General features: G+C 32.2%; 1 protein-coding gene across 2 annotated transcripts; it reads right to left on the bottom strand.

Moving 5' to 3' along the window:
- Nucleotides 1–2,572: 2,572 nt before the first annotated feature.
- Nucleotides 2,573–12,169, bottom strand: LOC130825446 (uncharacterized). Of its 2 annotated transcripts, XM_057690684.1 has the most exons (9): nt 11,757–12,169; nt 9,435–9,977; nt 6,974–8,209; nt 5,940–6,264; nt 5,094–5,355; nt 4,811–5,003; nt 4,005–4,351; nt 3,772–3,915; nt 2,573–2,877 (listed from the first exon to the last, which is right to left on the bottom strand). In XM_057690684.1, the coding sequence occupies exons 1-9, from the start codon at nt 11,874–11,876 to the stop codon at nt 2,838–2,840; spliced, it is 3,210 nt and encodes a 1,069-aa protein (XP_057546667.1). In that variant the 5' UTR covers nt 11,877–12,169; the 3' UTR covers nt 2,573–2,837. The 2 variants fall into 2 exon arrangements, with proteins under 2 accessions (XP_057546667.1, XP_057546668.1); XM_057690685.1 differs by lacking the exon at nt 9,435–9,977.
- Nucleotides 12,170–13,548: the final 1,379 nt, after the last annotated feature.

Here is a 13,548-nt window from a genome sequence, read left to right as displayed (position 1 = left end):
CAACCTTCTAATACCTTAGGCCCAGCCCAACCACAATCTTTATTGTCCATATTCTTTCCATCATCTTCATAATCAAAATTGTCCTGACATCCATCATCATCATTATCCTCCTGAAATCCATCATGATCATTATCCTCCTCAACTCCACAACCAGCATCAAAAGATCCCACATCAAACATACTCTGATCATACTCAACATATACAGTAATGAAATCATTCTCATCTTTCGTTGCCAATACATCAACTAAAGGTGTGTTGGGTGTAAATTCAATTAAACCATTCATCAAGCTCCTCCCTTTACACCTATAATATACAGTAAAGTCAGCATCTTTCCTCTCAATCACCTTCCTAACTGATTGTACAATACCAAAATAATTAATTTCAAAACAACCCACTTTGATATCAAGGCACCCATCATCATACAACCTCGTTTTCTTCTTAAAAACAAACCGTCCCTCATGCCATATTTTTAGGTTGAAAATGCTTTTGATTCCAGTTGAAGGATTAAATAAAGGGTTTTTTGTCCTCATCTGCGCAATTACCAATTACAAACCCTAACTTCAGAACTCCACAAAAACAAACCGTAGCAATTGAACAATTCAATTGAACAATTCAATTAACAATGCAATTGACACCAAAAAGACATTAACTTTAATGGGAAAAAAAACCTTACCTTTTACTGTTGAGAGGAAGTAAAATCGCTACGAATCTTCGGTCACAATCAACAATGGTGACAAATGAGAAACCAGACAAAGTGAAGGGAAATGTGGAGGGAAGGAGATGGAGTTGAGGAAGAGGCAGTAGAAACTCACGAAGTATTGTGTCTCATTATACTTCCCTGCGTTTGCAATCACTCGCGTATTATGCAACTGATATACTATAGTCAACGCCAGAAATTACACAAAAGCCACCGAAAATTGAATTAAGGTATCTATTTTAAAAAAAAGTCTCTTAAAAGGTTTTTTACAAAAAAGATTATAAAAGGTGTTTTTTTACAAAAAAAAAAGGTTTTAAAAGGTGTTTCTTTGCAAATTTCCCTAAAAATAAACATATATTTTAACCAACCACACCCTACAGGCCCTACAAGCCCTATTGGCCCCTACCTCTAATCTATCCTACGAACCTTATTGGACTTTACTCCTACCCTACCCTACGAGCCCTGTTGGCCCCTATCTGTACTCTATCCTATAGGCCTTAATCGCCCTTTCTCCTACCCTACACTACAAGCCCTATTAGCCTTGTTGCGGTCATGCTCGTTTGAGCACAACATATGTTCAATCGAGCAGGTTTGAGCTAACAGCTATTGTTACCTTTCTTGATTGCTTCCACGTATCCATTTGGTCGCCTTCCTCCAAAGCATATTCAACAATTGTTCACGCATCCTAGTGCACCATGTAGTAACCCAAACAAATCAATCCACACTTGTTTCTTGTATCACCAAATCATGGTATAAATATTTAAAAACCAATGCTCTAAGCTTTGATTCAACTAGTTACACCTATCTTTAAGTCCAAAATTCTTCTATCAACAAATGCCATGTAATAACCCATTAAATAAAAGAGAGTTCAAGATCAAATCATACTCTAATTATCCATGATTCATTCATAGAAAATGGGGATTGTGTAAATAATGATGCTAATTTAGACATTTGTTACTTGTAAATTGTAATTCTCTTTTTATATCATTATTAAAATATTGAAGAAGAAAATTTATGAGCTAAAAGAATTATAGAAGCTAATAGACTTAATTTAATTGACAATTTAGAAATTTACTGAAAACATAGGCCATACAATTATAAGAGAGCATTTTAACCCCATTGAAGCAACTTCTTGGCAGGGTTGGCCCTGGGATAAAATTTATTGGCCTTAATTATATTTTTTTTGAAAGGTATAGGTCATAACTATATTATTCCTTTATTCCATATTACTTACAATTGATAATGTTATTTCTTCAAACAATATGTCGCTATCAAATAGAATTAAAATAGAACGAAGTAAATATAAGACATTTATAAAAAAAATTAAATCTATAATGTTGGAAAATAAAAATAAAGTATGCACTAATACATAATATAAAATCAAACAAAGATATTTCTAGTAGCAATTTTTGATGCAGAATCACTAATATCACAATGTCTAAATCAAAAAAAGTTTTCTTATACTAATTATTGAAAAACAATTAGTTAAATGGGTCTGCATTATATTGATAGAGTCAAGACAAAAAAAATATATGATTTAAAAAATGAGATTGCACAACTTAAAATTCACTTATCCTTACAATAATCAATCAAATATTTTATCAAAATATTACAACTTCAAATGACCACATAAAAATCCATATAACAAATTGACAATTCCAAATAGCAAAGAGAAAATATTACGCATTTACATGTTTAGCTTAAATCAATAAATATAAAATTAGTCAAAAAAAACACAATAGCAATGTATTATAAATATAATAGAAGGAAATAATTAGAAAAATCATAAATTTTGGAGAGTTAGTCACACAATGCAACAAGTAAACCTGCAAGAAAACTAAAAATATTATAATTGTTAAATAATATATAAAAATATTATAATTGTCAAATAATATTTATTGAAGGTGCGTGTTCCTTTGTGCTTATTACAACAGTCACTCTATTTAATTATCTTCAACTATGAAAGTTAGCTTTAACTTTGACGCAGCTTGATGGCAAAGCATTAAGCCTTTATACATGCGACTTGGGTTTAATTTCTGCCAAAAATAATAAGGTAATTTTTTTGGTGGCTCTGAGCGTAAGTCCAACTTATCCTTGCCGAGGGCTGGCACTGCTTCTTGGAATGGCTGCCAATGCCATTCTAGCGTTGTATTGGTTTCCATACTGCAACACAATTCTTTCTGCGAACGAGAGGACATAAAACAAGGGTAAGAAAAAAAAATGCATGTTAGCAAAGACTTAAGAAACAATTATGACAAATAAAATGATGTTAGATAATTTAATTTTTCACAAAAGTTTATTGGTTTAAGCTTAGTTTTCAACTATCAGCTTAAGCTTTTGGTTGAGTTGATTTGTTGGCTTAGTATCTGAAACCAACGTGATAAAAAGGTTACGAATTTGAATCTCATCCATTCCTTATTTCAAGTTGTAAATAAGGGCATGTGGTAAATCCATAATTCTAATCCAAAGCGCTTTCGTGTAAGGTGACTTATTATTATATAGTATAATATATACCAGGGCCTTTAAAATCATCTAGTATCATATGTGTCGCATCCACACTTCTAGCCAAAAGAAATACTGTATGAGGGCTTGATAGTGTATAATATGTCCTATGGTTGAACCATCAACTTAAGCTTTTGGTGGTGCATCTACCCTTCTAGTCAAAAGGACTCTCAATATTATAACATATTTTGGATCTTCAACCATCAGCTTAAACTTTTGATAAAGTTGATTCCATGACTAATTGATACAAAATTCATAAAAAAACCTGAATAATAATAAAATGTAGGAAAAATTATCGAGAATAATTTACCCTTTTACTCAACGGCCGCGAGTAATCCCACTTTTGATTATTATCTAATAATACAACATTTTGATATATATTTGCTCCCAGCAAACCCAGTGGGTCTTGACCACTACAACCCCTCCCCTCCTCTCCCACTTCAGATATGTTGGGAGCAAATACATATTAGAGATGAGATTATTATAAATAATCAATAGATGAGATTATTCGCAGCGAATAAGTGAAATGTTCGATTATTTTCAACAATATTTCCTGAAACGTAATAACATACCTAACGCTTGAACTTGGTTTTCCTGGATTGTCTTTTACATTCATGGCAGCAAATTGGTAAGACAAACAATCATCTACAAGATCAGTTGTAAGTGGAGCTTCACAAGAGGAATGAAGCTTCCATGACTTAGGCACAACCAAGTTCCTGTAACACAGAAAACATATTACCTTAAAACATAACTACATCTGCATAATTGCACATTCTTCTAGGAAATAATTAATTTTCATCCATACCCTTCATAAGATTTGTACTTGCACAGATTAATAAAGTTAACACTATATCCTTCAAACAGAATACTTAGATTCTTTGCAAGATCAGGAACCTTGGAATCTGGTAAAACATCCCAAACCTTGATGACTTGTATATAACTTGATTCTTCCTCAAGAATGTCGACTGTCCAAGCGAGATTAAGCGTTTTATCAACCTTGTAAATCACCAACAACTCATGGGTCGCGCCATCATCAGTGATGGACTGCCGCCAGCCATCAGCAATCTTGCGCAGCAGATTTTGTACGCGTTTCTGAGCCTTGACACTCTTTATGCTTGATATAGATTGTTTAAACTCATTGCTAAAGGTAACCTGCATAAAGATCAGAGATTCAGACTAGTGATGGAATAAATGCTAGCCATCTATGGTTTAGAGTAGAGGTGCCAGGTCGGGGCGGGGTGGGTCAAAATTTAAATGGGACGGGTCATGTCAAATGTTAAACGGGTTGAGCCAGGTTAAAGTCCGTTTAAACCCGATCCATTTTGACCCGTTTTTAAAAAGTTAATAAAATAATTTTTTTATTATAATTTTAAAATGATAGTAATATCCGGCCAGGTCAAATGTATATAATAGTAATATCGTTTTAAAATATATAAAAAAAATGATAAATTTTTTCCGGCAATTAATTATTATAATTATCCGGCCCGACCCTTTGCATCAAGGCCCGTTATTGACTTGACCCGTTAAAATGTGACCTGATCCTTGACCAATTGGGTCGACCTGCTCCGTTGAATTAACAGCTCTAGTTTAGAGTAGTGATGAAATAAGTACCTTCCATCTTGCTTCCTCGAGTTTAAGGTGGCTGAAGAAATCAAGTTTATCAACTGGTGTTTCGTGATTAAGATTAACGATCTCATCAGCATAATAGAAGCAACCACGATTTTTTGCATCGCGTATAAGGTTTTTCCACACTGAAGAGCTGTTACCTAAAGTACTTCCACTTCCAACTATCCAAAGACAGTACCTAAATTTTACATCGACATAACAGAAACTGTTGTTATTGTTCGTAATCTTCCAAGAAACGAAAACATTGTTAAGGCATACTGATTAATACCTCGCCCTGGTGAGAGCTACATTAGTTCTCTGACGATCAGACAGGAACCCTACCGATCCATTTCCATTGCTTCGAACAGTTGAGATTATTATGATATCCTCTTCACCGCCTTGAAACCCATCAATTGATCGAATGTTGATGCAAAACTTTTCCTTATGTTTCGTGTATTTCTTCTCCAGTTTTTCTTGAAGCAAACCTACTTGACCCTTATATGGCGATAGTACTCCCACACTCACCTTCTGTTTAGTGATGCAATAATGTTCTGCACATACAAGAAATGTTATAATAAAAGGCTCCAAATATTCTAGAGTATAAAATATATTCAGCACCGGGTATGAGGAGTTGTTAGAGTATATAACATATTATAGGGCCTCCTTAACCATTAGCTTAAGCTTTTGGTTGAGTTGGTTTCTTGATATGATATCAAAAGTCAACGTGACCATAGGTCACATGTTCAAATCTCAACTACCCCTCAAATTCAAATGGAATATTTCGCACTAGGTATGAGGAGGTCTAAGTTGCATCCACACTTTTAGCCTAAAGGACTCTCATGTAAGGGAACGTGTTAGAATATATAACATATCATAGGGCTTCGACCTTTAAACTTTTAGTTGAGTTGGTTCCTTGACAAAAGAGTAATGCGTTACATCTACACTTCTAGACTAAAGGACTTTCGTACAAGGGGACGTATTTAAGTATATAGCATATCATGGCGCCTCAATCACCAACTTAAGCTTTTAGTTGAGTTGGTTCTTTGAAGTATCATAATGTTGATTCTTGTACAATAAGGATATTTTCCATTCTTTAGAACATTCATACTAATAAAAAGAAGTTTCAGTTCCATACCTTTGAAAAGCTTTGCAATGATCTGATCAATAACCTTTGCCTCCTTAAAATTTCTAGGACTATGCCCTTTCTTGAAATTCTCCTTTCCATCAGTCACATGTACGAAAGAATAAGATCCAAACATGCTCCCTTTGAGATAATTCTTAACATAGTTTCTTCCTTCGACATTGGGTGCATTTACAATCTTGTTCTGATAAAATTCTTTATTCGGAAACAAGCTGATAGAAGGGTGCATCCGATACTGAATGTTCAAAAGATGCTTTTCTTTCCCTAACCCTGCCAGCCGTTGAAATAAACTCCTTCCGAAGTTCATCTTTCCTAAAACCTATATAAAAAAAAAAAGAACCTTAAGATTTTCATACTTTAAATGAGAGGTGTTCAACGGGGCAGGGCGGTCAAAATTTAAATGGGCAGGGTCGGGTCGAGTCATGTCAAATATTAAACAGGTCGCAGCGGGTCAAAGTCCGTTTAAATCCGACCCACTTTGACCCATTTTAAAAGTTGATAAAATAGTTTTTTTTATTATACTTTATAACCCGTTTGGTCGATCCACTTATGTATATAATAATATCATTTAAGAATATAAAAAAGTGGTAAATTTTTTTCCGCAATTAATTCTTATAACTATCCGACCCTGCCCGACCCTTTACACCAACGCCCACTAATGAACCGTTAAAATGTGACCCGATTCTTGACCTGTTGGATATACTTCACACGTGAGACAAGATCCCACATCAATAAAATAGTGGGTTGTTGACTTTGCATATATATTGGGTGAGCTAATCTTCCTACTACTATATAGTTTTGGGAAATAGTGAATCTCACTAAGTGTATGTGCAAGTAAACGCTCTTGACTCGTGGGTTTGTGGGCCCGAGCCCACGGGTTTTCTGTGTCCACACGAGTGGGCTACAGTGAGATTATTTGACAATTTGTCACGGCCTAATATCACCCATTGGGTCGACCCTCCCCGTTGAACACTTCTACTTTAAATGCTAAAAAGATGCAAACATTATGTAGGGAGACATTATCTGACCTTGCTCCGAACCATTGCTGGGAGTTGCCGATCATCCCCTATGAGAATCACAGTTTTCAGACCAAAAATCTGTAAAGGAATCGCTGACTCGCATTCTTTGAGCTGTGCTGCTTCATCTATTATCACTGTTTCAACATCTGAACCTATTTTAATCGCGCCTGAAGCAGTGCAGAATATCAATCGCGCATTATTCAAGCAAAAATCCTTAACACTTCCCTTAATCTTGGGCTTAGGAAATCTCTTATGAAGTAAATTCAATATACCCATCAATCCTTCTCTATTCATCATAACCTGTTCAGTGAAATTACAACTATTTTTTCGCGCATTTTCTACCAGGGTATTAAGCATACCAACTAATTCAATCATCTGTTTAGCCACACGAAGTGGTAAACTTGATGTCGGTAAGTGAGTATACAAATTCTCTGCACAAAACACTAAACGATTTGCTAAAGAAACGAAACTCTTCCTCACAAACTCATCAAATGTCGAAAATTCATCGGTTTTTATATCCGCCTTATCATTACTTGCTTGGCCCTTTTTTTTTTCCTTCATCTTATTTTTCTTCTTCTTTATTGGTATAAGTTTCCGTTTTTCTTCCCTCCCCAGACCCTGACCATAGTTTTTATGAGCAGAATAAACTGGGTTTGATGATGATGAATCTTCATTCATGTTATCCTCTTTCTCAACCTGTACTAAGTAAGTATCATGCTTCGCCTTAGGGTCTTCGAGTAATGAAATCATAGACTCCAAACTAGTCTTCCAACCAGTTAACGGTAAGATACACTCTTCAATAAGCTTCACACGATATTTGAGAAATATGTCGACTAGCTCAAAATCATCATCGATCTTCATTCTTTTTTCATTTCCGACTAGGACTATGTCTCCTAACCCATAAGTATCATAAGCCAAGGACTCTAAGAAGAGTGTTACTAGTCTTTTTGCAACCTGAATCACTGCTACATTGGTGGGTGCACAAGTTAGTGTCCTACAGTAGTTGAGTTTTAGTAGTACAAAAAGTAATGAAGCTAATGTCTTGGTCTTCCCAGTTCCTGGTGGACCCCAAATTAGCTTTGAATTGTATTGCTGGTGTGTGCATTTAGTCATGGAAATGCTGCTTAAAACTGCTTCTGTTTGAGATTTGTCTAATCCAAATGAACTAATAAGGTCAAACACTTCTGTTTGTGTAACATTGAAGTTTTCTTCAGAGATGCAAAGGGTACAATAACCATCATCCACCTGAGAAACAATTGAGAAATAAACACTATGAATTAGAAATGATACTTTGTCAACAAATATCCAAATTTTAGCAACTAGTAGATTACTTAACAGTTACTAAAAACAATTAGCAGAGCTAAAAAAACACTCTTAATTAGCTGGTGTATTGCAATTAGCTCTTAGTTGTTCACCAGAGGCTTTTCGACCAGATGCTACCATTGGTTGTTTGCTGTTAGCATTGTGTTGGTAAATGAGATCACACAGGGGTGAATGCTAAGTTAGAATGAGGGACACATGTGTAGGAGTCACGAGAGTTTAGTTTGAGTCGGAGGAAGACAGATTACATGAAGTAGTTACTTCAACAAAAAAGTGATGAACATTAGCGAACCGATAAGAACGATAGAAAGTTGGAACTCATTAGACTTAAAAAGAGGGTGAGGAAGACCGAAAATGATGTAGGAAAATAAAAAGTAGAATAAAGTAAAGATATTATATTTCAGAATATTATGTTTTTAGGAAATTAAAATCTTTTTTAATATTTAGGATATTAAGGTTATTTTGTTTCCTATTATTTAGGTTTATGTCAATATTTTGTTTCCTTATTTTTAGTCCTAATCTCATGCATGAATAGAGGTGTTTTCCTCATTGATAAATTAACAAAAACCAATTATTCAAAACTCAAATCAGTCTTATTTGTGCATTATGATTTTCTATAAATGACTTAGTGGACAAAAGTGTAAAATAATATGAATAACCTAGACTTACAAATTAAGATAGTAGAAAATTGAAATGAATGGAGAACCGGAGAAAAAATCCATATGAACGACTATTGGAATTAATATATTGATTTATGCAATCAACCCCAATCTTTTGAGAATAAGACTAGTATTGTTGTCTTTGTTACATGTTGGTGCTTCGGATACCTTATGTCAATATTCTTAAGTACTGGGGATGCCCAATTAAGTCAACAATAGAAACAATAATTATTTGTTTGACCGATCAATAAATTAAAAGTCAAAAGTAGAGGTGTTCATTCGAGTCATCTGGTTGATTTCGGGTCATGTGTATTGGGTTAATTCTAAATCGAGTTTTATGCTCACATTGATTTTTATATATTTTTACATACATTTTGAAGTCGGGTTAAATCAGATTCAAATTACAAAATCGGGTAAATATCAACTAATCGATCACTTTTAAAGACTTATTCAAAAGTCAACCAACAAGCAAAAACAATAGATATACTTACAGAAGAGTCATGTTGTAGCATCTTGTGAATGGGACCCAGTCTTCTACTATGAGGATCAGGATTCAATGCCCTCCAAATCCTCATATTGGTAGTAATATTCATCAAAAATGTAACAAAAAGCCTCACATCTTTCTTACTTAATATCTCCCGATCAATTTTTTGTGACAGTAATATCTCAAACTTAAGTTCATCTTCATCATACTCTGACACATACCCAAAATGAAGGGGTTTATCCGGTTTGATCAAATCATCAATACTTCTTGGCCTTGAATTTGTTATAGCAAATATATCACCTGTCTCTGGCTCGTAATGTGCGGCATGATTATTAACATCATGTATTATTTTCGTGGAAATGCCGTAATATAATTTTTTAGGAGGTTTGTATTTCTTAGAAAACGAAATAGATGATATCTCACAAGCAGGTGCATGGCCAACTGATTCTAAGCCTGAACAGAATTCAGCGCGAGTCTCCTCTATAAGTGGCAATTTAAATGAGTTCATGAAATGTTCAGTTGATGAGAATATGTTCGGTATGGGTTTGACCTGTTTATTGTATACAATGTAAAAAATTTGAGAAAACACAATATAATTCCAGCAGGTCTTGTGAATGATCGTTTTATTGTGAGACCAATAGCTTAATCAGTCCAATTATGATTTTTTACAATATGCGATCAGTGTTGGTGGCGCTTTATCCACATCTTAGATTACTAAACTCGTTCCTCTTACCCATCGTTTGTTATTGTTCATTGCCTTTAATCATTGCTCTTTACCTCCTTTACTTATCTTTATTTTTAGTTATTTATACGTATTCTATATTTCTATTTATTAGGTTTTTGTAGCTATTTGATTACAGGCTTTTGGGTAGTTGCAGGTTTCTCTCCCTTTGAAGACCCTTATCGAACCGAGAGATTCTTTGACCGCACTCTCCTCTATGGGTATAAACTGTCGTCTTTTTTCCCTCTCCAGACCCTGACCATAGTTTTCTTTGAGCGGGATACACTGAGTATGATGACGATGATGATCTGTGATTGATCGATTTAGTGTCATAATTGACGTCGTTAAGGTCAAAGTTGATTTCTTTTAAAGTTATAATTGATCATTTATAATATATAACTTAAAAGCATAATAGACTATTTTAAGATTATAATTGATGCTTTTAATGTTATAATTGAACTTTTCATTTTAATTGATCCATTTAAGGTTTACTTTAAGTTGAAATTAATCGTTTTGATGTTAAAATTGATACCTTTAAAGTTAAAATTGATTTTATTTTTAACTTTGAGTTTGGTCCAACTTATTAATACCCGCTTCATAATAAAACGGTCTCTTATTGCGTTTTTGCATATAATATAATTGAATTTGAAAATTGATTAGTTCTCTATGCTCCGAAAGATGGAACAAAAATACACAAAAAATTAGCATAGTTAAATTGCTTTTATGTAACAAGGGTGCAAATACACAATAAATTTGGTGTTTGCTATGCTCTGAGGTTGGAAAAAAAATATCTGTAGATATTTATGTAATTGGCATTATTGAATTATGGATAATATATAGTTTTTATAAGTGATTATATTCTTCATTTTATTTTTATGTTATTTGGGATGATATATTCTTAGCTTATAAAGATGATATGTGCACATATATTTACATGTAGTGTGATTTTAATAAATAGTTGAAATTATAGGGTTTAAATTTTCAAATTTTCATAGTTTTGTTTGGTAAATTTTATCTATACACGATTTTAACATTAGACCTTATTTAGTTCACTACAATCACATTCTTAATATTTGTTGTTAAATCCTCACTTTTGTAATTATAATTTATATTCACTTTTTTAAATTGAAGTTTTTAAATACTAAAGTTTTTTTTTTCCATCTAACTTTTAATAAACTTAGTTTTTAATATCTTAAGTATCAATTATAACATTCAAAATGACAATATGTGTTAATTATTTTGTGATCAGAGAGTATTTCAAAACTGAAGATGTAAATTTTAGTTCTTTTACTATCACCTTTTTTTGAATAACCATATGATGATTTTAATTTTTTTGTGTATGTTTTATATAAGCGTAGAAATATATTCAAATAACCAAAATTTTTAATAAACAAACAAAGAAATATATTTAACTAAGAAAAATATTTTATTTCATATATATATATATATATATAACTAATTTCATAATTTCCTAATAATAATCAATATCAAAATAATTCCCAAATACATATATATATATATATATATATATATATATATATATATATATATATATATATATATATATATATATAATAAGTATTAAAAAAATGAGTATATTATAATTACCTTATTAACGTAGAGATTATTGTTAAGAACATCTTTGATTGACCATAAGAACACAAAATCTAAAATGTCAGGGAGTCGTTCCTTTTTTCCATTGTTAAACTTCTTCATTTTCGTATTCATCAATTGCAGAAAATAATCGAATTTGAGTAATATAAACTTCAAAATTAAAATAATTCTATATTTTTTTAGGTTATTTTTCCTTCTTTCAATACACAAATAACATAAAAAGATGCATTTGCATTAAACTTTATGTAGCTTCGTGAAATTAAAGAGGTTAGATTATGTAATGGAAGGTGCTTTACTTGACGGAGACTTGGTACTTGACGAAGACTTGGAGATTGCTTTTTTTATTTTGGAGTATAGGAAGGAGAGGGGTAACTTAGAGTCGAATTCAAAATCTTATTCGAGAAAAGTATTATATTTGTTCTAAATGACACCCTCCAATTTACTATTAATGTGTCATTTGCTTTACGCACTTTTTCTAATGTATTTATTCAGTTTTTAATATCTCCAATTAGGCATAATTAAAAATTATGAAAAGTTGATATAAATAATCCTTATATTAAAACGAATTAAACAAGATCTCACTTGACTATATTTTAACTTATAGATTAATTATAAAGTACAAGTTAAGAGTAAGCAATGAATAGTATCCAAAAAGCAAATAGAACATTAGTAATGAATTGGAGGGAGTATAAGATTTGAATCTCTCGGTTTAACTATTTCTTAATTCTTACCCTTTGAATTTTACTTCTAACAGTTAAATATTGTATGAGTTCGTTTCACCATGAGATGGATCAATAAAATCAGCTTACTTTTCAAAGTGGTCACTTTAAGATGGTAACTGAATAAGTGATCATTTGAAAATTGCAAGTGATTACTTTAACACTGTAAATGTACATTAGGCTAACTAAATAGAAAAAATCTTACCGTAAGATATTTTCTACCTTTTAATTATTGAAGCTTCATGCTTGATTTCTTCTCCTTTAGTTAATTTTAGCTTGCTTTAACTATTTCTTCCTTTAAATTTTAGCTTTACTTATTGAAGCTTCATGCTTGCATTGATTTCCTCTCCTTTAATTAGTTGTTTTGTTTACCACTTTTTCATGATGTGATTATCAATTGTTCATTTTGTATTACTAGTCATGGCGCAGTGTCGGCAAAAAAGGATCCTGCGAGTAAATTTCCTTTGATGCTCCCTCATTTTTTAAGAATTAATTTTTAATTGTTTTGAAGCTTTTACTTTTTTTGTTATTTAGGTCGGGAGTGTAAATAAAAATCAAACATAGGTCGCACCAAGAAAAATAGTAGTCACCATCAGTGACGCAAAATTTAATTCTCTTTGAAATTTTTATTTTTAAACTATCGTAATTGTAATTGAATCAAATATAAAATGAACCTTTTAAAATACTTCTTTTATATTATATTTGCTATATTTCACTTTTTACGCAATCTAAAATATTATTTTATTCATTTATATATTGAATTATACACATCTAAAAATTATAAAAAATTATTATGAAAGTATGCGATTAGACGATTCAAACAAGAATCCACTAGACTATATTTTTACTTACACATTAACCGTAATATATATAATAAACTTGAATAATAAATAGTGCTCATAACCAAAATGTTGCAAGTATTTAAAAACGGAGAAAATATAAGTGAAAGAAAATATACCTACTATGCAAGAAATTCTAAAATAGTTGGGCTAATATATCATGTATTCTCCACACTGTTAATTCAGATTACTTACACTCTCCTATTCAACCTACTTGTCTTGTCTACC

The sequence above is a fragment of the Amaranthus tricolor genome, chromosome 10, assembly GCF_026212465.1.
Source record: "Amaranthus tricolor cultivar Red isolate AtriRed21 chromosome 10, ASM2621246v1, whole genome shotgun sequence".
Classification (NCBI taxonomy): domain Eukaryota; kingdom Viridiplantae; phylum Streptophyta; class Magnoliopsida; order Caryophyllales; family Amaranthaceae; genus Amaranthus; species Amaranthus tricolor.
Note: the sequence above shows the minus strand (reverse complement) of the source record. Positions and strands in the feature narration are given on the sequence as shown.

What these genes read in the sequence shown, in the direction of transcription:
- LOC130825446 (XM_057690684.1), bottom strand. Translation starts at nt 11,876, where the DNA reads ATGAATACGAAAATGAAGAAGTTTAACAATGGAAAAAAGGAACGACTC. An exon ending in AAGTACAAATCTTATGAAGG is followed by an intron (nt 3,916 to 4,004) that starts GTATGGATGAAA and finishes TCTGTGTTACAG; the next exon opens with GAACTTGGTTGTGCCTAAGT. An exon ending in AAACCAAGTTCAAGCGTTAG is followed by an intron (nt 2,878 to 3,771) that starts GTATGTTATTAC and finishes TCTCGTTCGCAG; the next exon opens with AAAGAATTGTGTTGCAGTAT.